The 26,384-nt window shown below is 45.0% G+C and overlaps 1 protein-coding gene across 3 annotated transcripts in view; it reads left to right on the top strand.

Moving 5' to 3' along the window:
- The window catches only part of SLC8A3 (solute carrier family 8 member A3), a 194,128-nt gene that overhangs the window by 47,495 nt on the left and 120,249 nt on the right, over positions 1–26,384 (top strand). For all 3 annotated transcript variants that reach the window (XM_084630117.1, XM_084630116.1, XM_084630115.1), the window contains exon 2: positions 3,043–4,865. In XM_084630117.1, the coding sequence (XP_084486243.1) occupies positions 3,100–4,865 (1,766 nt within the window). In that variant the 5' untranslated portion in view covers positions 3,043–3,099. The remainder of the gene's footprint in view (positions 1–3,042; positions 4,866–26,384) is intronic.

The following is a 26,384-nucleotide window of genomic DNA, read 5'->3' as shown; positions in this document are numbered from 1 at the left end:
TGTGAACAGGGGTCATCGCAACAGTTAGTGAAAAAGAGGAAGAAATATATTGCCGAGCTTGTGTTTTTACTCCGGAACCAGAGGCTGGGTTTGGAAATCCAAAAGTGTAAATAGAAGCTACCAACAAAAGAGGTTGCTTTAGAAATCTCATTCAGTTAGTTTGAGGAATAATCCGTATAATGATCCATTATTTTTTTTTTTTAAATATTGGCTGGCAAAGCCTCAGAATGGTGTGAGGAGTGAACTGCAGTAGACGCCATTAGAGCTACATAAGGTAGATAAATAGAATCATAGGGGTGTATGACTGGAATGGACCTGGAAAGGGCATCTAATAGAGCCTCTTGCGCTGAGGTAGGACAAAGTAAACCTAGACCATCCCTGGCAGGTATTTGTCTAACTTGTTCTTAAAACCAAAAAGGATGTAGATTTCATGTGCTTGACTATCCTTGTAGTTAGAAAGCTTTTCCTAATATCTAACCTAAATAGCCTAGTGTTAGTTCTAGAAGAAGGTCAGACCACAGAGAAGGAGGTTGGAGGTAGCATTGAGATTGATTTGAGGGAAGGAAGTGTCATTGCTAATACAGTGTAAGTATGATATTCTGACTGACTCAGGCACCTCAGTCACTTTTGAAAATGCAGTGTAGTTGTAGCTGTGTTGGTCCCAGCATATTGGAGAGACAAGGTGGGTGAGGTAATATATTTTATTGGATCAACTTCTGTTGGTGAGAGAGAGCTTGTGTCTCTCACCGTCAGAAGCTGGTCCAGTAAAAGGTATTACTTCACCCACCTTGTGACTTCTGAAAATGGGATGAAGAATGAACTGCAATAGAAGCCATTAAGGCTACATAAGGTAGATCAATAGAATCATAGGGGTGTATGGCTGGAATGGACCTTGAAAGGGCATCTAGTCCAGCTTCCTGTGCTGAGGTAGGACCAAGTAAACCTAGACCATTCCTAGCAGATACTGATATTTCCTATCGCATTAAACAGGGTCACACTGAGACATCTTGACAAAGCAGCATGGGGAAAAGGCATGGTTACTGCCTGTACTGTACCTGTTCCATGGATATTTCATCTCTGAGTCTATCAATCTGGCACCATATACCAGCTGTAGGTTAAAAAGAGAAACAGAAAGATAAGGCATGAGAGAGAGCAAGTTGGGGAGAATCTGTCACTTCTGAATTAATCTGAGTTGCATCAAAGAGATATTTCTTTCCATCTTTTTCCATACCAAGGGGGTGTGATATGGATTTGTGGTTCTGATACTGCATAATCGATTCTTTCCTCTCTGCTGTGCTTTGTCAAGGATGGCTTTGTTCATTTGCAGTCTTAGTTCATTCTTTCCTTCCTATTTTGCTTGTCTCTCTCGATTCTTATCTGGATGTTAAAAACATTTTTGTAGATTCAGGGAGATTGTGCCTGCTTTTGGAAAGAAGTGAGTGACACAACAAGATGATGATGATGATGATAAAATAGCCATTTGCAATGCATTTGTTTACTCCAGTAAAATTAAAATGCTGTCTGGAATAGACACCGTGTTCTCTAGCCGCTTGAGGAACTTGAGGTTGGGCTTTCAAAAGCATCTAAAGGGCAGATTTTTAAAGGCACCTAAATGCCTTTAAAAATCTGCCTTGAGTGACTTGGGAGTACAAGTCCCATTGAAAATCAGTGGAGACTGAAAGTCCAATGGACACGTGGTCCTAAGCTTTGGTGCTTTTGAAAATCCTACTGTTAAGACTGAGATTCCATGTGAAACTCTGTGTTCAGATTCACAGGGCCCACAGTAGATTAACTAACCATGTTACTCAAATGTCTCAGAAAGAATACTGTGACTGAAAGAGAATAGCCTGTTTTATGGCAGGGTATACTGTTTAAACCCAATTGTTAACAAATAGAAGGTCTACTATCATATAATGCAATGAGTAGCAAAATACAGTAGGTGGGCCTGGGATGTGATGCATCTCATTCTTCCACCTGGTTATCTTTCCTGGTTAGTTTAGGGGGTCGTCAATTTTTACTTTATACACAACTTGAAAGTAGGCAGACAGACACACATCTATCTATCGGAATGTCACTGGGTACTTGAATTTTGCTATTGTATATGAGTTCATTAGTGTAGCTCTTTCCGGCTCTGGTATTTTCAAGCCTTTCAGCAGAACATTACCATGTTTTTGTTTTTGTGTTGTTTTTTTTCTCTAAATTTTGGTGTATATTTAGTGGTAGTGAAGAGTGGCACGCTGATGGCCCTGGAGCGTGGAGTCATCTATGCACAGCCTGGGTACATCATGGCAGTAATAGTAGTGACAGCTGTGTTCCGCACTCCCCTGCCAACGTGTCTACACCCTGACTTGGAGGCACCTCTTCTCGGAGAGAGAGAATGTCAATCTCAGTGGCCCACTCAGGGGCTTTCTGCTGCAATTCCCAACCAGGGTGCCAATTGCAGTAGTAGTAGTTTGGTCATGTGAACACCTCACCTAGTTTGCTGGCCTCAGTCCCACTTACTGATTTCGTATATCGGCTACTCAACAGCATTAAGTAGTGCTAATTGTGTCCCCACCAATCCCCTGAGCCACTTCATCCCGTTTAAGTAACAGGAGGAGGGGGGAAAGGAGAGGCGAAGTGGGTAACTTCTTTATTCCTTACACCACCCTGATCCAACACCAGTTTATTTTGTTATAAATTCATCTGACACGGACCTCCATTGACCTATTGGGAGACTTGTAACTAGGTACTTGGTCCCTAAATTAAACAAATGGTTGGTCAAGAATTGGGTTAATATAAATAATTTCCCTCTTGGTTATTTGTTTATCAGTTTTTCTGTCTGTTCAGCATCTGACTTTCAAAGACAGCTTTGCTCTTTGTAATTTACATTTAAAGAGTTTCTACCACTGGTGAATACCCTTTTTCTAAGTGGTGGAGAGACAATCCATGTATTTCTACTACAACTCCTCAGCAGTGAGGTATTAAAATGTGTATATGAGAACATCACCTCTTGTTTGCCTCTGTCTCATGCTTCCCTCATTTCTGTTTTGTTCCTTTCAGATACTTGGCGTTTTCAGAAGACTGTTGCATCTACACAGTGGAAGTCAAATTTTGTGTATGGCGTGGTTAAGGTTGCAGCCTCTCACCTCAGCCTTCCTCCACTTTGGGCTGGTTACCTTTGTGCTGTTTTTGCATGGTTTGCAGGTGGACGCTGGCATAACGGGAGAGTCTCTGAGTACAGGACAAAACAGCTCGTGCTCAGGATCTTCTGATTGCAAGGAGGGTGTTATTTTGCCAATATGGTACCCAGAAAATCCATCCCTTGGGGACAAAATTGCCAGGGTTATTGTTTATTTTGTGGCACTTATCTACATGTTCCTCGGAGTCTCCATCATTGCAGATCGTTTCATGGCATCAATAGAGGTCATTACATCACAAGAAAAAGAGATTACAATCAAGAAACCAAATGGGGAGACCACCACGACTACCATTCGGGTTTGGAATGAAACTGTTTCCAACCTGACCCTGATGGCTCTAGGTTCTTCTGCTCCTGAGATTCTTCTGTCATTGATAGAGGTATGTGGCCATGGATTCATAGCCGGAGACCTGGGGCCCTCTACCATTGTTGGCAGTGCGGCTTTCAACATGTTTATCATCATAGCCATCTGCGTCTATGTGATCCCAGATGGGGAAACCAGAAAGATAAAACACCTGAGGGTGTTCTTTGTCACATCTGCATGGAGCATCTTTGCTTATATCTGGTTGTACATGATCCTTGCTGTCTTCTCTCCAGGTGTGGTGCAGGTCTGGGAAGGCTTGCTCACTCTGTTCTTCTTCCCTCTTTGTGTCCTCCTGGCTTGGGTGGCAGATAGAAGGCTGTTCTTCTATAAGTACATGCACAAAAAATATCGTACTGACAAGAACAGAGGCATTATCATTGAGACAGAAGGTGAACACCCTAAGGGAATAGAAATGGATGGCAAGATGATGAACTCCCACTTTCTGGATGGAAATTTAGTAACTATGGATGGGAAAGAGGTGGATGAATCTCGCAAAGAGATGATCCGGATCCTCAAGGATCTGAAGCAAAAGCACCCCGAAAAGGACTTGGACCAGCTGGTAGAGATGGCCAACTACTATGCCTTATCTCACCAGCAAAAAAGCAGAGCCTTTTACCGCATCCAAGCCACCAGAATGATGACTGGAGCAGGCAACATTCTGAAAAAGCATGCGGCCGAGCAAGCCAAGAAAAGCACCAGCTTGCACGAGGTGCAGGCAGATGAACCTGAGGAATTCATCTCCAAAGTTTATTTTGATCCTTGCTCCTACCAATGTCTTGAGAACTGTGGCGCTGTCCTCCTGACGGTGGTGCGGAAAGGGGGTGACATGTCCAAGACCCTCTATGTGGACTACAAAACGGAGGATGGCTCTGCCAATGCAGGTGCTGACTACGAGTTCACAGAGGGAACTGTGGTCTTAAAGTCAGGGGAGACCCAGAAGGAGTTCTCTGTGGGGATCATCGATGATGACATCTTTGAGGAAGACGAGCATTTCTTTGTGCGGCTTAGTAACCTCCGTGTGGTTGAGACTGAGGAACCTGCTGAGCTCAACAATTTGCCATACCCAAAGGCCATACTGACTTCTCCTTGTGTGGCCACAGTGACTATCTTGGATGATGACCACGCGGGCATCTTCACATTTGAGTGTGATGTGATGCATGTCAGTGAGAGCATTGGCGTGATGGAAGTCAAAGTCCTTAGGACATCAGGTGCTCGAGGTACGGTCATAGTCCCATTTAGGACAGTAGAAGGGACAGCAAAAGGAGGCGGAGAGGATTTTGAAGATGCTTATGGGGAGCTGGAGTTCAAGAATGATGAAACGGTGTAAGTACCCCTTAATTTCTTTTATCTGTCCTAGTTACTGTGGTTAACTCCAAGTTTGACTCCATCACAGGTGAATGCAGACAACAGATAATGGATTACTTTCTCCAGCTATCCTTCAGTTTCCTTACTTACCTCTTCCAGGCAAGAACCCTACAGCAGGATCTAAAAGGGTAATACCTCTTGTCCCTCTCCTCCCAGGACTTACAAAATGGGGCTTGGAAATCTCATCAGTGAGAAGACCTATAATCCTCAGAATCGTCGACTCAAACCAGTGAGTGGGACGTGGAGACTGTACTTAGACATTTTCACAATCCTTTAATTTTGAGGATAGCAGGTATGATTGTGAGTAGAAGACAAAAGACATGTTGAGGCCCAATCTTTCAGACTTTAGTTAAACAAATAGTCCCATTTACTCACTGCCAACATAAATGGCCAGATTTTCAATAGTCGCTAAATAGGGTGGGATTTTCAAAAAGGCTCAACACTGGCCAAACTCTGCTCCTGTTGACTTCAGTGGGAGCAGAGAGAGAGAAAGCAGCTATGAGCACTTTTGAAAATTCTACCCAGAACACTGAGAACAATGAGAATTGTTGGGAGCTCTGAGCTTTTTTGAAAATCTGGGTCTCGGTGATGTGAGTAATAGCTGCAGGATCAGGCCCTTGGTCGCAAAACTGAACCTCTGTTGTATAGCTATTTCTTCCCTTAATCCCCTCTCCCTATCTTTTTTCTTTCTTACCTCAGCAGACAGCACATTAAGGGTTGAATTTCCCCATGCAATAGAAGTGTTATGAGTAAAGACAGAGGGGAGAGGAAAAAAATCCTTTTCATAGTTTTTAATAGACTCTTGAATATGCTAATTTGGGATATTAAAAGTCTTTCTGTAGGTTTGGCTTTCAATCAAAGCAGCCACCTCGAGGTACATATGAGCCACTGTCCTAACAAGGGCTCTTCCCCTCCCTCGAACTGCGTACATACATGGTCTGCCTGTGCCGCTTGTACAACCAGGGGTTCAGCTACCACCCGAATCTCACAAGATCGGTAGCAAAGCACACCCTCTTGCTGGCTTGTGTAATAAGCAGTAATTCCCGTCTGTGTACCCTTGCAGCCTCTGCCTAGAGCTGTTTGAGCCAGGCAGTACTCTACCCACAGGTCTTTCTTTAAATGGATCTTAGCCTAGGCATTAGGGGGTGGGCTAAATTTTCAGCTTTTGAGTAGTCTTCTGTGTGATCATCTCCGAGTAAGCTATTCTTCCCTTTGAATTTATTTACTGGTGGTTTTCCCCCTTAAAAAGACTGCAGTAGTCTACAGTAATGATCCAAAACGCTGCAACTCAGCGCTTCCCTACAGCTCCATGACCTAGTGTTTTCATACAAAACAAGCACTCCTCCAGCCCGGGGAGGGAAAGGATTGCGTGGCCTCTAATGGTGTGAACCAGTCCTGTTAATTCAGCTCTTTCATTATGAACAAATGTAACTGATGCGAGAATAGTGAGTAATAAAGACCAGAGACGTAATAATGCTTTAACTACCTTCCATTAACATTCGTGGAAGATGAGGAAAAATCGCTTAGTAGAGGGAGCTGGTGTATGGACATGATGCTAACATTCCCTAATGCTGAGTGCTTGGGTGCCTCTTGTTAAAACCCAATCACTTGAGAAATCAAAGGAAGAATTGTACTGACTTGCAACTGGCAGCAGAGAAAGGAAATTACTGTACCAAGTAGTCTTATACAATACACATGTAGATGCTGGTACACTGAGCTACAGAGCAGGGATGCCTGAATCCTGACATCTTCCCATGGTCTGTGCCTACCTGTCATGGTTTTTTTTTTTTTTTTTTTAATCCAGTTGCTGTCCACAACCCTGGTATTTGATTGCACTTGCATGTTCTTCCTTGATAGATGAACAGAAGTTGCTGGTTGGCTGAGATCACCAACAGTAAAAGTAGGCTTGGAAGGATTAGATTGGTGGTGGTAAATGTCAATTTCTTGACATGTTATGTTGACAATTTGGATTTCAATGGTTAGCAAGCTTTACCTTTTTTTTAATCTCAATGTCTATTGTCATTAAATAGTCTGACCGCCCCCGCCCCCCATAATTTCCTGCAACTGTGGAAAATTTACATTGATAACAATAGAAAAAATATGCCTCAACATGAGATGTCAAAATTATGAAAATAGACACATTGAATTGTGCCAAGCCTGAATAAAAGATTGAAGGTGATCAGCTTTGTCCTCAACTTGCTGCTCCAGGGAGAAGGTGACCATGGGTCACGGTGCCAAACTCTGCTACTAGAACTGGTCCTCAGGCTGCACTCTCTGGACAAAGTAGACCAAGGTCTCATCTACTCAGTTAAAATTGTTGTGCTGGGGGACGCACCTACAACATGATTTAATTCTAATTGTGTGGGGCACAACAATGTTTTAAATAGGTTCTCCAACATGGTAGATGTTACTGGGGCAGTTGGAGCCTAACAGGTGGGATTATTGACACAACTAATTTAAACACTGTAATATTCCAACCAGCCCCTCCTCTATTACTGAAGCTTTTTTAATTTATGAAGTAGGGGAGCATTTTAAGGTCCTGTTCATGCTACCACTAAACTGCTTTAAGTTAAACTGTGTTCAGCAGCACCGTGTTTGAATCTGTTCTCCAAGATGGAGTCAAATGCACTAACTCTTCTCTCTGACACAGTCAGATCACAGTTCTGGTTTTGGAATATAGGTAGAACACACTCAAACGACACTAGGTTCCCATCTGTGCTTTAAAATGGAATTGTGTTGGGGGACAAATATATTGTAACTGAGTCACCTTACCCTTCAGAACTGATACTAGCTAGTCATGGGTGAACTTCAAAACGTCTGAAGTTTGAGTTTGAACAAGCACCTGTAATTCCAGATCTTTATTCAGACATTAGACAAATCCTGATCTGGTGTAAGCCACTGAAATCAGTGGAGCTGCACTTGCTTACACCATGGCTGCATTTAGCCCTCCAAGCCTCTTGGAACTTTTGTGAGGGAAGACTTTGTAGTGAGATTCCTGTTTCCTACTGGCCAGGAAGTGCAGTGAGCACAGCTTTTTGCTGCCATTCTGCAGGAGGCTCAGAGACTCCTTTGGAAATAGCAAGTGCAAAGACATGAGGGGTTGTGTTTTTCCTGAAGGGGAAAAAATAATTTTGGGCATATGTTCGGGGTAGAAAGCAGCCAATATGGAGAATTCAGATCCATGTTTGAGTTTTTGCAAAGATCAGCGTTGCTCAGATCCCAGGTTTTGGTATTGGCTCATCTCTAGTTTAGGGAGGTATGTGATTATTTTATCTGAAACACTTCACTCATCCTAAATGTTAAAGTGCAGTGGAGGTGGGGTGATGTGTTTATCACCACAATGTTGTATGAAAACACTGGGTCAATAAACTATCTTTCTTCACACAGTATGGATTTGTTACCTGATTCCCCACCTTCTCCCACCACCCTTTCATTCTCTTTGTGGTACCATTGTTAAAGGGGTCTTTTGCTCATAGGAGGGAAGAGCGATAATACACACATGCCTCATTTCTGCAAACACTTAACGTATATCTACACTGCAATAAAACACCCATGGCTGGCCCATGTCAGCTGACTCAGGCTCACAGGGCTTGGTCTGTGGGGCTGTTAAATTGCAGGCTTGAGCCCAAGCTCTGGGACCCTGTAAGCCCAAAAGTCTACACTGCAATATTAATATTATAGCCTGAGTCCCCTGAGCCTGAGTCAGTTGACACAGGCAAGACAAGGGTGTTTTGTTGCAGTGTAGACATACCTATAAGCATGTGCTTAACTTGACTATCATGAGTAGTCCCATTAGGACTATGCAAGGTAGTCAAGTTAAGCATGTAAGTATTTGTGGAAGTGGGGCTAAAGAGATTTCCAGGCTCTCTGGCTATGTAGATTGATGTAACTTAAATGCTAAGGAGCTGGAGGAGGGTGAGAGCTTCAATTTACGTCCTCTTCTGGCTCTTGGTGGGTAAGTTACTTATTTAGACTCCATTATATGTTGGCAGTGTGGATGTAAGCAGCTCTAAGGGAGTTTAACTGCGTGTAAAAGTGTCTACATTTAATGTGAGGGGCTCCAAATTCCACATCACCTCTGTATTGCATAACACTGTTTTCTACCAAATTTCTAGAACCAAGGGCTGGAGATGATTTCCCCAAATGTTTTCTCTTGTCCCACTCTTTTTGAGGGAATTTCACTTCAATTAAAAAAGATAAAATAAACCATCTGTTTAAAAAAAAAATTGGATGTCCCCAGGGAATGCGGGATTAAAAATAGCATAAAATAAAAGTGTGAGAGGGAGATGGATCCTGCCACAGGGTCTTGCTTATTGCTTCTGTGATTCTCTCAAGGCTGGTATGGTCAAAGTTTCCTTGCCTGTATATTGGGTGGGAGCGGGGAGCAAGCTGACTTCTCTTAAGGTGTGAAACCTCAATAATGCTGCTGTTATTATCCAGTCCTCTTTTTGTGTGTGTGTGTGTGTGTGTGTAACGCTGCACTTTACTATCTAATGAGAAAGGTGAGTACTCACACAAGCTTCAGACTCGTGGTGTTATAACATTTAAAATGATACATTTGTTACTTCCAAATGCCAACTTCCAACACAGACACTTCTGATTGTGTCTTGCCATTTTACATTTTAAACAGCTGAAATGAGAATGGTCATCTCTAGTCTAGTGATGCTAAGACTGAGGCTCGTGAGCTGCAAGTGGCTCTTTAATGTCTCCCCTGCAGCTCTTTGCAGCACATAATATTAAAACGTGATTTAATGATTAACCAATCCCGATGCTTTTATTATGTAGTTAACCAATTGTAGTGGATAAAATAATAATACTTGGTCAGTTCATTTTGCTGTGGGAATTATATAATATAGTAAATGAAACAATGAATTAACACTACTTTGGCTCTTGGGCTATGTTGATCACTAATTTGGCTTCTGAACCACTGAGGTCTGAGTGTCATTGCTCTAGTCTGTTAAAAGGATACTGTCAAATAGATTAGGCCCAACACTTATGTTTTATAAAAGGTTTTAAAAAACAAACAAAAGCCCTAAGAATCAGTGGTGCAAAGCAATTTGTGTTTTTAAAAATAGTATTCGTAGCACAGGGAAGGAATCTGTATAATACAATTCCAGGATTGTCACTCTGAAGCCTAGAATGTCTGAGTCAGTATGGAGTAAAGGAAACTGCTACAAGCATGGATGAGAGCTTTTTGTTCAGCAGATCACTAGGTGCAATCATCACTGGGATTTGTAGTCTGTTACTGTCCAACTCTAAGTTTTCAGCATTTTGAATTTATGACTTACACCCTATGCGATGTACAGGAAGGCAGGTATCTATGCCATGCCAGGAGTCCTAGACAATTATGATATCAGAAGCAGCTCAGCCAATCACTGCCCTTACTCTATGACTAATATTTATGCAACAGTTTCCTTTGTTGTGAGAGGGAGACTGCATGGATAGTGGATTACTTGGCCTAACTGCCACCTGCGCAAATAAACACAAATCTCCCAGGCCTCCTCCCAGACACACATCTCCTAGCATAACCCCGCCGACACAAATCAAGACAACCACCCACATGATAATCCAACCAGCACACACAATAACCCCAAAGACAGCACACACCCTTCATTTGCCACTGACGCAAATCCACACAACTCTCTCAGCACCGCACAAATCCACACAACCAGCACACACAACAACCCCAAGCATCACTCAGACGTTTGGCTTTTTTTATAAATATGACTTTATGAATTACACCCATGTGACAGCACAGGCTTTCAGTTACTAGTAATACCTTAATTTATAATTATATTGACTGTGTATCCCAGTGTTATAATTATATTGACTGTGTTCTCAGTGGTGGCAGATGACAGAACAAGGAGTAATGGTCTCAAGTTGCAGAGGGGGAGGTCTAGGTTGGATATTAGGAAACACTATTTCACTAGCGGTGGTGGTGAAGCACTGGAATGGCTTACCTAGGGAGATGGTGGAATCTCCATCCTTAGAGGGTTTTAAGGCCCGGCTTGACAAAGCCCTGGCTGGGATGATTTAGTTGGGGATTGGTCCTGCTTTGAGCAGGGGGTTGGACTAGATGACTTCCTGAGGTCTCCTCCAACTCTAATATTCTATGATTCTATGATTTGCCTTTGGGTCAGTTTGGAATGATACATCTGCTATTAGAAGCCAGTTTGGATGCTATTTGGAAGTCTAAGGGCCAAATTATACTTTGTGTTCCTTGCTGCAATATCAAGGATTTTAACCTAGAATTAGGGCAATAGATATATTTGGTTGCTTGCCCTTGTCCCTGGTATCTGCAATGTTTTTGGGATCCACAGTGGTGCATGGTTGGAGATTGATTTTTGTTGGGGACAGGGAGGAGTGTGTCTCCCCTGTCCAGCAGCGTAGCTTTTTTGCCACAATTCCAAAGTTTCGTAAGCAATGTTCTATGAATCAGAAAGGGTATTAGGCGTCAGTAGAAGCTGTAATGTTGAACTGGTAGCAAATGGCTTGCTAACCCTCTCGGCAAAACAAGCAGCACTGAGATTTTGGATGAAATGTGTGTGGTAACATGTGGCCACTTCTGTGGGTGGTTTTTATGCAAAGCTTGCAATAAAGGCATAAGTAGTGACGAGGCTGAAAGGATCTGCCTCCTCCTGTTCCTCCATTAATGAAAACATTTCTGGAGACAAACATATTAAGACTGAGCTCTTGGAAATGTTTATTGCCTGTGGCCTAAATAACGCTGCCCTTCAATATTTTTGGAGACGCATTTTTTTGAAGCATTGAATAAGTATAGTTACTAAGGAGCTGGGGTCATTTGTAAGGTACATGTGACCCATCTCATCCATTTCTCCCCAGAGATTTTTGAGTATGAGTTGCACTGCCACCCAGCTTCTGTGTGTGGCTGCCCTGCTGAATCACTACACGTGTGGTATGTAAGCTCTGTGGTGCAGGGACTGCCTTCTTGTGGTGTGTGCATCTAGCACTATGTGGCTGGGTAGCACTAAGTGCTGCCACAATACAAATAAATTCCCCTTTATTTGGGCTTTGAAAATCATCTCCTTGCCAGTTAAAGCAATTACACAGAATACGGGGGCAATTCAGAAGACGGGGCCCAGGGTGGGAAGTGGAAGGAAGTGACTGATTAATAGCTGTTTGGAAAAGAGCATTGTGAAGCTTTATGTAGCCACTTGTGCTTCTTTTCTAAACTTCCCTGTTGCTGGAAACAGTGCCTTTTTCAGTTTGATGGACAAGCCAGATGAGAATGTTTGATGATCTGGAGATTCAGCAGTTGTCTAGTTGGGAGGCTCTTCCTCCTCCATAACTCAAGACCATGATGAGCCAGTTCAGACTTGATGGGCTTCTTCCCGCCCATTAGATCACTGGTTGTGGGTAGCGGTCATTGCCTCCAGTTTTACAACAGTCATTACTGTTGTTTGGGGTTTTATGCTCCCTGTTTTAATTTTAATCACATGAATTGGAGGTGTGACATGCCCCATATTAATTCAGAGACCTATGTTGGCTCATTGTCAGCTGGGGCAATCTCAAACTAATTGCATAGATTTTTTTTCCCCCCCAAGACCTGCAGGAACCATTATGATCTAATCTGAGCTGTGCATACCAGGCCGTAGAATCTCCCTCCATAATTTCTGCCGTAAATTTAACTTGTGGCTGAAGCAGAGCCTCCTTTTTCAAATAAAGATGGCGATATCTGTCAGCGACTCCAAATGATGGAGAATTTACCATCTCTCTTGGTTCATTTGTTCCAAGGGTTAGTTACTCTCCCTGTTAGAATTCGCACTTTTCCTTACCACAGCTCTCTCGTTATTGATCATGTACTTCTAGTTTATCCCTTAGGGTGTCCATATCCCCCAAAGGAAAAGGGGAACACAGGGTTGAGCTAACCCGAGGCCCCGTCCTCCATGCGGAGCTGGCCGAGCTGCTCTCCCAAACCCCCCTCCCCACGCAGGCCTGGCCCGAGCCACTCTCTCTTGACCCCCCTCCCACCCTCCAGGGCTGGCTGAACTGCTCTCCCAAGCCCCCCACCCATGCAGGGCTGGGGCTGGCGTTGCTGCTTGCCTGAGCCCTGCCTGCCCCCTGCACGAGGCTGGACTGGCGTCACTGCTCGCCCGAGCCCTGCCTCCCTCACTCCGCGGGGTTGGCATTGCTGCTCCCCCACCCCGCACATTACTCTGAACCCCAGTTTTTTAACCAAAGGTGGGCATTTGTCCTGTTTGTTCTTGCCAACCGATCAAGTTGGCCAGAGCAAATGGGACAAATGCCCACTTTTTCCAAAAAAGTCGGGACAACCAGGATAGGACTTAAAAAAGGGACTGTCCCGGCCAAAACGGGATGTATGGTCACCCTATTGTCCCTCCAATCTCTTCCTCTTACCCTCCCGCATCCGCATGCAGGCTCAGTCCTGCCTTCTCACCCTTCTCCTCTAGTAAAAGAGAGGTGACATCCTGATTGGTGCTGATCCCTGGCTCCTTCTCTGACACAGATTAAGAAGCAGTAGTACCAGATCTGCTCTCTGGCTCCTCCCCCTGGACACTGTGCTCCCACATAATCCTCTTAAAGGAGAGGTCCCTGGGCTATTCTGTTGCCAGGTTTGATCATTTCTGAAAAAGAGGAAGGTGCCAGCACATCTGCTCTCTAGCTTTAGTTAGCCCACTTGCCTGTCCGAATTCCTACTCACTCCATGCAATACATTTTTCCCCAAACCCGGATTTAGTGATCTGTGTTGGTGATCTCCCAGCGTATCACTAGTGTGAAAGATGGTATGCCCGGTTCTCACTCTGAAATTCCCTCATGTAGGTCCTGTTAAGGCTGCTCATTCCTACCTTAACTCAAGCGGTGTACATTTAATACAGTCCACTGAGATTTCTGGTGAGGATTACTATGAGGTGCTGGTGGGGGGTGTCCGAGGAGTGTATAAAAGCAGCCTGCAGAAATGTGAGACGGAGACTATCATGTGAACAAGAGAAGCACTGAGCTGACCTTTATCCTCTCATAGTTTTGGTGACAGGCGTTGAGTAGAGATACATGCCACCTGTCTGAGAAGGACAAATGACATCCTGTCTGGGGCTATGACTTGTTGCCTGTCAAAGGCATTTGGATGTATTATGTGACTGCAGCAAACAAGGGGATGTTTAAAACCCCAGTTTAAGTCAGCCTTTAGTCAAATTCAAATTAGGGAGGCATAAATGTGGGCCTGATCCTGAGACGAGTAAACTCTCTCTACTAGCAGTGAAGTCAGTGGGAGTACAAAGTGTGCAGCACCCTGCAGGATCAGGCCTTAGAAGGGGAAGAGATGAGACTGTCTCACAGGGGCACGTGGATTCATAATTCTAGAGAGAGCACTGGGAACTTGCCCATGCCAAAAACTGCAGCCCCAAAGTAGATTAAAAAGGTTAATCCCAACTCGGGTCAAAAACTAATTTACTGTGGGTTGGGTTCAGTTCAATTCAGTCTGATTACCTGAAGTGTCTTAATGAAATGTGAGTGCTAGTGACACAATCCGACCCTGTGGGTTTTGAAAAGTTGGCAGACGTGCACTTTGCACACATGCCTTCAAAGTCTTATTTACAGACTCTGTCCTTTTGTTCTCCCTGCACACACTTCTAGGAGGAAGGGAATTTGCTCCTAGATTTTTATTATTAGGTAGTGCCTGTCACAGTCTAGGGCACCTGCATTCCCCTCTAGGGTCCAGCAAGGGCAGTCACCCTCAGGCTTCCAGCTCCCCAAGCATGGCCTTTCTTGGGTGGAGACCCATGTCTCTCTCCCTTCTGGCCGGGATATCTCCAGGCTGCACAGTCCCCTCGTTTCACTGTGTTGTTCTCAGCAAGAGACTCTGCTTGAACAGCTGGCTTACATTCCCTTCAGAGACTAATAACAGAGTAAGCACCCACCATTATAAGGTACCACACAGTACTTCCTATGCAAGCCCATCATAAGGTAAAAGCACTACAGAGAAAGGATATTAAAACAACCAACACGCATTCTAATAAGCTTACCTAAAGATCATTCCAACCCTGACGTGGGCTCTGGCTGGAGCAGTCCTTTGGAATCCCACTCAAGGGATTTCTTTGTGGTTTCAAATTCATCAAAGATTTGGCTCAGACCAAGCACACTCATGACATGCTTAGTCCACCCTTTATACAGTTCAGGGATCTTTGATCTGACGTTTCCAGAGTAGGTAATGAGCAGACAATGGTTTTCTCTTCCCAGTGTGTAGCTTCTAAAGGATGGACCTACATTCCCCTCACCCCTCAGGTATTTCCTAGGAAATCCACTTTATGCGTATTGTTCCAAAAAGTCCTTTGAAGTTTTTCCAGTCTTCCTAAATTGCATTAATCCTGTCTTCCAGCTCAAGAAGTTCCATACAATTCCATAATAGAACAAAACCATTTTCATTTTTCATACAATGGACCCCAAAGGTATTAAACTTAATTCATGAACGTTAAACTTTATTGAATTAACTTAATCTTAATTTCATAATGTTTGTCCAGGATATTTTCAGTCTGTCCCAGTGTCATCCTTTGACTAATGTATTTTTAGGGTGGGATATGGCCAGGAACTGGCTATCTTGGGTGATTTGTAATGAGACCTGACATTCAAATTTGACTCTGGATTTCTTGAGACAGCTGTGGATCCTTGGGGAAAGAAACATGGAGTTGAAAGAATTTGATTTGTGCAGAAAATCCCCAACAACCCACCTTCTTGACCCATATGATCTGGAGAGAGACTGTGACTCTCTCCAGAGAGAAGGAAGGTGAAGAGGTGCCAGGAAGATCCGTATCGGTATCAAGAATGGGCTTCATTTTCCACTGCCTTGTGCATAGTTAGTTACACATACAAAGAGTGAGTGTAAAATGCTACTGTTCTGATTGGGCACTTGGCACACATGTTACACTGATGTAAGCGACTGCAGAATGGGCCAGGCAATGGAGAATGAGGCCCACTTACGTCCTCCGACCGATACGAATAAGAGGAGTTGCAAATGCCAACCCACCCACTAGGGAGCTGGTGAGAGAAATAGTATCTTGACCTGAAGGGAGACCCAGGCAGCTCCTTGAGGAGCCAATGGTAGCCTTGGAGGTACTGATACTATCATGCACTGAAAAGGCTCTTTAAGCAATAATAGAGATGACAGGGCGTGCACAGCAGCACAGAAAATGCATATGCACCCACTTGTACTGATGCCTTGAGTTGTATTACCTAAACCTTCCCTGATGTTTGAATGAGAAGTAGCAGGATGCCTTTCTACAAGCCCATTAATATAGAGAGATCAGTCACCACATCTCCATTCATAGCAACCTGAGCTTTCCTCTTACAAATGAAGGAGGCTTGGGCCTGCTCAGGGCATCAATGGGAGACTTCCAAAGAAAATCAAGGTGCTGATGGAACTACTGTGTGACTCATGGGGGCAATGTTCCTTCTGACTCTAGGTATGCCTACTCGTGCTGCAGTCACACTTCTGATTGCAGTGTAGACATACCCTTAGTATTAACTTAAGGCCCAATTACGTTGGAAGGTATATGGCGGGGAAGTGGAAATGTGCTGCTAGCCAGGCCATCTTTCAGATTAAATATAAAAATGAGGTTCTGACTATAATTTTTCTTTAAATTAGGACTGTTAACACAGCCATTCAGATTTCCACTCATCCATTTACCTGGGGTGAATGTTTAAAAAAAAATTATTTCTTTAGTGTGAGAGTCACACAGTCATTAGTTCTATTGTTAGTACTGTATGTTTTCTGTAGGGGCTTCTACAGAATCTCAAGCTTGTGGAGGGGATGGTGTGATGAGATTAGTTTATGGCCCATCCACAACTGCTATTAGCAAATATCTCCAACGGCCAGAGATGGGACACTAGATGGGGAGTGCTCTAAGTTACTACAGAGAATTCTTTCCCAGGTGTCTGGTTGGTGGGTCTCATCCATATACTCAGGGTCTAACTGATCACTATGTGAGGGGTGGGGAAAGAATTTCCCCCCAGGTCATATTGGCAGAGACTGGGGGGACGGGGGTTTCGCCTTCCTCTGCAGCATGGGGCACTGACCACTTGGTGGTTTGAACTAGAGCAAATGGTGGATTCTCTGTATCTTGAAGTCGTTAAATTAAGATTTGAGGATGTCAGTAACTCAGACAGAGGTTATGGGTCTGTGATGTGCTGGAGGTCAGACTGGGTGATCATGATTAGGGCCCTACCAAATTCATGGTCCATTTTGGTCAATTTCACAGTCATAGGATTTTTAAAATCGTAAATTTCATGATTTCAGTTATTTAAATTTCGTATTAAATCTGAAATTTCATGGTGTTGTAACCTTAGGGGTCCTGACCCAGAAAGGCGTTGTGAGGGGGTCACAAGGTTACTGGGGGGCAGGGGTTGCGGTACTGCTATCCTTACTTCTGTGCTGCCTCAGAGCTGGGCACCTGGAGAGCGGCGGCCGCTGGCCAGGATCCCAGCTGCCAAGGCACAGCTACTGCCAGCAGCAGCGCAAAAGTAAAGATGGCATAGTATGGTATTGCCACCCTTACTGCTGCTGGCGGGGTGCTGCCTGCAGAGCTGGGCTCTTGGCCAACAGCCGCTGCCCTCCGGTCACCCAACTATGAAGTCAGCGCAGAAGTAAGGGTGGCAATACTGTGACCCTCCCACCCCTAAAATAACCTTGTGACCCCCCCTGCAACTTCCTTTTGGGTCAGGACCCCCAATTTGAGAAACGCTGGTCTCCCCCCGTGAAATCTGGTCTTTTGTTTGCTTTAACCTTATACTATACAGATTTCACGGGGGGAGACCAGATTTCACAGTCCGTGATGCTTTTTTCATTGGCCATGAATTTGGTAGGGCCCTAATCATGATGGTCCCTTCTGGCCTTAAAGTGCCAAAGTGCCTTAGGATGGGTGTTTGCTGCGTCACAGTGCCTGGCTGCACAGAACAAAATCCCAACAGGCCTAGAGTCTCTTACAGTGTGGCAGTGAGGTACCATAAAAGCATATTAGAGAACATTATGCAGGGATGTTACACCAGGTTTACATGCTCCAAAATCCATTGTTATATAGTACTCATAACTGGCGTAGCCTCAGAACGTACAGGAACACATGGCAGGACTATAGGGAAAGAGAGACACAATGGGCCAAATTCATCCTTTGTTGATCTCCAGTGAAGTCAGCGGTTTTACACCTACGAAGAATCTGGGCCAATGATTTATAGATGTCTAAGAGGTGGATCCTGACTCGTGACCATTCTGAACCCTCCCCCCTGGTCTGACTTCTTGGATCTCTAGGTGTCAGAGCTTATTGCCTGTTTTTTGCAACTGAGACCTGGTTGCAGTCAGACCTGGTTGGCTGTTTCGGACTCTAGGCCGCTTGGCTGGGTCTGGCTGGAACATGAATTGGAGTTTGGCACTAGGATTTCCTATTTCCTGCCTTGGTTCATAGGCCTGCTCTCCCTAGACTAAGTATCGATTCCTCTTTGCCTCTTGCCAGTTACCAGCTAGCTGTACGTACCCTGTCTTGATCTCCTCCACCTCAAGTCATATTGCAGATACTTCAACCTTGCTAAATCTTCTCTTTCCTTTGTCTAGTCTTGCATTCAAATGCCTTGGTCTACCTGTGTTCCCTTTATTCCTTGGCCACCTGCTTTGCTTCTGTGCCCAGCTGTTTCCCCCAGGGGGAGATAGTAAAGAGAGCAAGATTAAGTCATCCTCTCTCGGGACTTAAAAACCTGACAACTCCCATAGCTTGTTCTTGCAATCACAAATAATTTCACACTGTCCACTCAAGTTGTGACCAAAGTGTTGGCAATAATTTTAACTTCTATAGCTCCTTATGAATGTTAGTGAGTTTAGGATGGGCCATTCCTGATTATTGAGGGAGGCTGGAGCCGATGCAAGTAAAGGCTGAGGATCCAGCCTCCTGATATTTACCTTACATTGAGTATTTTCTGAATCCAATAGATGTTAGACACTTGGGAGGCAGCAGCTTTTATCCCATCTCTCTTTACCCCCTCCCATTTCCAAGTACACTGTCCAAGACAGAAATTTGCTGTGCTTTCACTTGGGATCCTTTCCAACGAGCCCCTGCATCGACAGTTTATTCAGGGATTTACTTTCTTCGTGCCACGTGTGTAAATGTATGTTGTGGAAATCAGTCCCTTTTTGTCTCTACCTTTTTTCTTCCAATGAGAGAAACAAAAACATTCTCATGCCCATACAAATCATAAAAATGCCTTGTATTTGTATTTGTATTTCCTTTTATCATACGATAAATATGCAAATATTTAACTTGGAAATTCTGCTAAATTAATCTCTGCCTTCCCTCCTGAATTAGAGGAGTAGGGTCAATCTGCAAGTCTCTCTCCTCTGCCTCATCTAATTGATCATGTTGCTCTGACACTCCCATCTCCTCCTCCTGTGGTCAAGACACATCTGGAGAGCAGTGGCAGAATACAATGTAGCAGAAATAGTTTACTGACCTTACAAGGCCAGCTCAGGGCTGAGTAGTTTTCCAAGGCAACAAAATGCATTTTTAAGATGCCCAATGTCTTTTGGGGCAGTAACCAAGAGAGCCTTAAGGACTCATATTTTTTCTCCATTGGAGTGTGGGGTGTAGAACATGAGTCATCTTGCAGTGTTTCAAGGATAATGTGCTGTCAGCTGAAAATAGAGTGGATAAAGTTGGGGATGCACTCTCTTTCCAAACCTACAGACTAACAGAGGATGAAATATCCTGTAAGATAGAACTGCTTACCAATGAGCAAACCTCCTTGAATTTGATCAGCTTTGGATAGTTGGGTCAGTGAACAGTATCTGAATATGTAACAGTGGGGGGTATGTTCGGATCCTGGCTACCTCTGACATAAAACGGGTGCAGCACCATAGAAGTCAATGCAGTTGTGTGTGTTTTTGTCTCAGAGGTGACTTTGGTGCTACATCTGTAAGGAGTTCTGCATCTCATATAATTCTCATGTGCATGGAATGAAAAGGCTTCATGTGGCCTGATGGAACAGTGTTAGAAGGGGAAGAGGATGCAGTCAGTGGGCCTCAGAACTGAGGGAAGCTTTACTAGGTCATGAGACTTCTTTGTGATATGCAGCTGGTGCTGTCTTTCCCCTATGGAAACGAATACATAGGCTAGGAACCTGCTTATCCCATTCTTTGTGTGGCACACAGCAGCAGGAAAAGGCATAACAGGTGCAACATCTGCCCCAATTGACAGCAAGTTGTGCACAGCAGTAGTGGAGCACGCAAGGAAGAGAACAGGGATTGCTACTTAAATGACCCCTTAGAAGTGCACAGTGCCGCAAAGAGCGGGGGAAGAGGTGGGGCCATTGTCCTCCCCTGATCTGTTGTCTAGGCAAACTTGGACAGCTGATTTCCCAGGACCAACCGTGTAAATTACTTGGAATAACTTATAGATAAGAGAGAGCAAATGGGCTCAAAATCTAGAACAAAGATATATGACAAAATTTAGGGGTCTAAATATGCATTTAGGAATATAACTTTGAGCACCCAAGTTTGAACATTCTGGTCCCAGAGCATGCATTTATATTTAGTTAATCTGCCACAGGATCATTCCCACCACCTCTGGGCCGTAACATGACAACTGTTTAGCAATGCACAGCAGTGCTCCATGGTTTTTCAGGCTAGGAAGTGCCGGCCAATACCATATCCAGTTGAAGCCACAGGGGAAATACCAGGTAGGTGGATTGTAATTGCCTAAATTGGAATTTGGCCAAGAGACTGGAATTGATGTCTTGATGTCTTTACCACGAGTGGTTCGGGCCTCTGTTCTACAGCTAGCTGAAAGAAGGCCCCTACAGCAATACTGTTTAACTTCCTGACACCATGCTGGGGAGTCCGATCAGTATTGACTCAGAGCGGAGAGAACCTGAACTAGAAAGCTCCCCTTTGCCTAACAGGCTGCTCTATTGTACAGACTTTGAGGTTGCAAGAGGTGGGGACACAGTGGGGTTCAGCTGAAGAATTGGAAAAATAAAACAAAAATCTTCTTAAAAAGACAGAGACCCTCAAACTATTTTTTTGGTTTGTTTTAACCAACTAGTTCATAAAGTAACAATACACTCCCTGAAGGGTACTTCTAAATGAATTAGAGGGTGGCTCTGTGTTGTTCCAGGCAGCGAGAGAACTGCTAAGCTTCCTTTAACCGCTGCCCGGAATGCTTGTGAGACACCCTATAATTCAATTAGAAGTACCCTCCAGGGAGCATATAATTATATCATATCTGTGAAACATAATGACAACCCTCTCATATCACATGGTGAGCAACTCTATACTGCTGCCCAGAACCTTTCACCGGTAAGGAACTAATCTGCTTAGCGCAGATTGAACTCGGCGGTGTACAGCACTTACCCAAATGCTTCTGAAAGGAATCCCTGCCAGCTGAATAAACCTGTTAAAGGCACACACTTACCACACACCGGGGCCTATGCCTCCCCGTTCTCTGCCCTCAGAGCCCTCCCTGACCATCTTGGTCACTTGGAGCATCCCTCGAAAGGCTGGGATTTTAAAGGAGATAGCTGAGCTTCTCTTTAGCCCTTTAGACTATGTTGGATAATTAACCTAAAATCAGTGTGCTGGGTGGATGGGATTTTATAATGGGCAAAATTCCCTTCTTCCCTCCTCTCAGATGGTATGTCATGAAGTTTCTAGACAGGCCATACACTTTGTGTGTGAGAGAGAAGTAATTGCACTCCTCTTCATGGACATGCAGCTAATTCTGGTGTGAAATGCAGCAACCGTTTAACAAGTGCTCAGTGACATAAAAAACTGCTGAGGACTGGAAGGGAAGAATACTGTAGCGTACTGACATTTGAATTGGATACTGGGATTTCATTTAGGTAGAACGTGATTACCCAACAGGAAATGTCGGGGGTGTTTGAATCTGAGAGCATGAGCATGCATTGGCAAACTTACATCCTCCAGGCCTTATCTGCTCCAGCAAATAATGTTGTTCAAGAAATTAGACATATGGGCTGCCTGTCAGATCTCATTGGAAGAGGTACCTCTTGTCAGTCACTGGGAAGAGGGCAGTTCTTCTGACAACACTGAAGCTGACTGGTAATAGAATGATTAGACTTTATTATAGTGAAAAGCAAAGCGGGGGTGGGGTGGAAGGGGAAGGTGCTTGTTACCTCCTAAATAAATCCTCTTGGAAGGAGAGGAATTTCCCCCCAACAGTGGAACTTGACTGGGAAAATGGCCTTGCCAACTTCCAACAGCATTGTGGTCAAAATGAGCCTGGATGAAATCATTCCCCTTAGTTTGAAAGATGCACTTGCTCATCTGAATTGCCCCCTTTCTGTCTTTTAACTATGCTGTCTGAAATGCCTGTCTCCAAAGGATCTTTCACTCCAGAGGAATAACGAAACCAATACCTGTCACCAGCTTGTAGTTAATGCTAATGCTTTAACATTACTGGCTGTCAGTCTTAAAAGTGTCCTTTACAGCCTCAAATCCCTTAGTTCTGAGTGAGCTGGATGCCTCTCGAATGCCAAATAATAGTAGCAAGGAACATAAGGAGCAGCTCTCTGAGAAAGGACTGAGAAAACAAGGCCTGTTCCCACCGGAAGGCAGAGGAACTGATCTGAATCCCTGTGTAAATCTTTTACCGGCAGCACGGTGGGGATTGAGTCAATTGAGATGGATGGGGAGCAAGTGCGTTTAGGCAAGCTCTTCTCAAGAGATGATTACATGAGGAAGCACTAACTAGCAGGGCCACTGGGTTAGGAAATGTGTAGCTATTCAAGAGGGAGCTTACCTGTGTTTCTAAGCACGCTGAAAAAGGAGAGGAGGGAATCAGGAAAATTGTAATGCAAAAAGACATGGATGAGAGCGACTTGCCTAGAGCCTCTTTGGTCTCTGTTAGTAGGATAGGATAAGGTTGGAAGATGGCTAACATCTTTGATCAGGGCTTCTCAGGCATGACCTGAAAGTGGATTGAGGTGCAAGGTCACACCCCACTGGTTTTGGGGAGGGAACAATCTATAATTTGATATGAGCTGGGTTCTGTCTGGAGCCTAGGCAGCCTTCCCACTTCCTGCTGGTGCCTCTGTTCTGATGACAGCCCTCCCCACCAACTCTATGCAGCTCTCAGACCCCTCTACTTACCTCCTTCTTTTATCCACCAAACTCTGCCCACAAACAGCTCAGTTCAGGTGGGAAGCAGTGTGTCCTTCAACCAGCACTGCCCCAGAGCTGTGCGTTGTATGGACAGAAAGGAAGGGAAGGGAAGAGAAGGGGTGGCATGAAGGGAAGACGCTTCCCAACCCATCCTGCACTCAGCGATCCCTGTTCCCTCCCTCAGCATCCAAACCCAGCCACACTCTTTTATTTGCTATGACCCAAATGCCACAAGTCCAAAGGATATCTGGATTGTCTGGGTTGCAGCAAAATATCCCCAGGAGATTAGTTCCCATGTGGAAGAAGGGTGAGCGCCACTGAAGTAGATGACATGGGCCCTCAAGTGTCATGTCGTTACTAGGGCAAATGAGAGTCTTTTGAGTAAAACAATTTGTGGATAGTGCAGGCACTTTCCTTGTTTGTGGGAGGGATTTCCTTTTCAATATACTTTTGCAGCATGTTGCAAGGGTCACTCACATTTGCCCCCACTATATCACGATGGGTTTACTGTCGACAAAATGACCCCAACGGTTCAACAAAGCAGCAGCTAGGAGTCTCTGAAAAGCTGCATCGAGCAGCCACTCCCCAAACAGCCCTTTTACCAAGTGACTTGTCCATTGGTTGCTCTTAGAATTTTTAATTCTAAGAGCTACTGATGCCATCTGAATTTTTCCTTTGTAACTAGACAGTGGGACAGTGGCAGTCCCAGTGCTGCCTAGTTTTCCATACATTATGTATAGGGAACACCTAGGGAATAGTGAGTGGTGGTGGTTAGTTACTCCAAGCAGTTTCATGCGATAAAAAATATCTTGTATTTGCACGACACCTTTCATACTGAAGAATTCCAAAGCACTCTACGAATTGTAGAAAGGGAACATTTAATTCACCGCTCAAATGCAGCTGCCTCTAGGAATCATCTATTTAACAGCAAATAGAACTTTAGGACAGGAAGTGAAGGAGAATGCCAGCTGACATTTTGGGGGGAATTTAGGAAGGCTGGATGTAAGGACCAGAACTGGAATTTGGACAGAACACAAGGATTAACACTCTGACCCATGTGAATAAGGCAATAAGATCTTTAATGATAGCAGATGAGCAAGACCTCAGTTTTACTTCTCATCTGAAAGATGGCATCTGTGGCAACACCGTGCCCCCTAACGCCACCCTGGAGTATTGTCTCAATCACGACTGACAGTAAAGAGTGACCTCCCATTGAATTCCTGGCACCACTGCTTGCAGAATCCTGGGATGTCCCTGTATAGTTGCTAAGTAGGCTGGAGCCTTTGACAAGTGAGGATTGCAGCAGCCCTTGTACCACAGCAAATATAAACGAAGAGCCATGTGCTTATTCTACATTTGGAGTTGCTACAAAGGAGGGGAGCCTGAGAAACCACAAAGTTAAAATGGCAAGAATAAAAGGAGAACTTGTGGCACCTTAGAGACTAAATTTGTTAGTCTCTAAGGTGCCACAAGTTCTCCTTTTCCTTTTGCAGATACAGACTAACACGGCTGCTACTCTGAAACCTGTCATTAAAGAATAAAAGAGTAGCTATATCTCCTAATCCCCCTCCAGCTGAGTCAGCATGCTAGGAAAGAGCAACTCATTCTTCATCCAGGGAAAGGGTCCAGGCTTGGAATAAGAGGAATGCTGAGCATAAACTCAGTGGTGTTTTCGAGGGCTCAGACACCTGTTCATCATTAGGGTGCCTGTACCTGATTGCCTGAGCATGTAAAAAGTCACCAGTACGATTTGAGGTTAAGGCCTCAGCAAGTGAATGGAGTTTGTGGCTGCTGTTTGGCTGAAAATCATTTCCTTTCTCCAGGAGAATGTTTCTCTGGATCCTAACCCCTGGAGAGTGGATAAGAATCTGTTCCCGAGGTGGGCAGGGTGCAATAAATATTTCTGGGATGCCATATCAACTGAGCAGTTGAGTTCCAGCCCTACTTGTTAGGAGGTCCATGTAGATCCAAGGTTGTTCATTTGAATCTCTGTATGGCTGCAGCCTGTAGTTCATCCCCCTGGTGGCCAACTGGGAGCTCAACCGGTGTCAGCAAGGTAAGTGTTTTGGAGAGGGGGCAGCATGTTGTTTAAAAATCAGACTGAGTCAGGATAACCAGGGTATGGCGAGAATTAAGATTCAGGGCCTTGAAAATGCCAGCTTGTGTCATCAGCAAAAGCGCAACTGTTGTTGAAATCAAGGCCTGCCTTCCTGCACAACCTGTGATTAACGTCAGAAATTTGGGACAAAGCATCTCCAGGGGTGGCCAATCTCCAACAGCCCCAGACACTCTTCAGTCATTGCAGACACACGGAGCAATGTAAATCCTTCTTGAAAGCAGGGGTCTTGTCTAAGCTTAATATTTTAGTGTAGCACTGCTACCCCGTGCCACCTCTGAGTTCCCACAGTGCGCTGAAGCCCACCCTCTCTGAGCAGATGATGTAGATCTAAATGTCAGTTATTGCTTCAAGGCTGCTGCAGGGATGTGGTTACATACCAGAGCCCCGCTGTTTAAAGCGTTAACCTCTTGCTAACCCCTTTGCAGCTGTGGAGATATTTATCCACCTCTTCTTTCTGTTTGCCACAACAGGCATAGCTTTTTCTTCTCTTGCACTCTGTCTCTCACACACATGCCTGTATGCCAGAGTGGGCAAACTACGGCCCGCGGGCCCGTCCTGCCCGGCCCCAGAGCTCCTGGCCCGAGAGGCTCACCCCCGGCCCCTCCCCCGCAGCCCTCAGCTCACTCCTCCGCTGGCGCAAAGCTCTGGGTGGCAGAGCAGCGAGCACCTGGGGCAGGGCAGCTGCAGAGCCCGGCCTGACCCTGTGCTGCAGCGCTGCGAGCCACCGGTGCTCCAGGCAGCGCGGTAAGGGGGCAGGGAGCGGGGGGGGTTGGATAGAGGGCAGGGGTGTGGATAGGGGTTGGGGCAGTCAAAGGGCGGGAAATGGGGGGTGAATGGGGGCAGGTGTCCCAGGGGGGCTGTCAGGGGGCGAGAAGCAGAGGGGGTCGGATGGGGGCAGGGGGCTGGGCCATGCCTGCCTGTTTGGGAGGCACAGCCTCCCCTAACCCGCCCTCCATGTAATTTCAGAAACCCGATGCAGCCCTCAGGCCAAAAAGTTTGCCCGCCCCTGCTGTATGCTGTGTGCGCAAGAAGGAGAATAATACCATCACTGCCCCCTGTCAGTTATAGTTCTTGCATCTTTTCCTGCAAATATTTTTGTGATGCTGGTGGGTGGGGACCCTCTCTAGGGATGAGAGAGGACTCCAGCCAATATGGCCCATTCAGCCCTTGGCCTTTTTTGGTCAGGGGCCACCTGTGATGACAGTTGTCGACATCCCACAAAACTGTC

The sequence above is a fragment of the Lepidochelys olivacea genome, assembly GCF_965140295.1.
Source record: "Lepidochelys olivacea isolate rLepOli2 genome assembly, chromosome: 6".
In the NCBI taxonomy this organism is placed as follows: Eukaryota; Metazoa; Chordata; order Testudines; family Cheloniidae; genus Lepidochelys; species Lepidochelys olivacea.
This window is presented reverse-complemented; position numbering and strand designations above follow the sequence as displayed.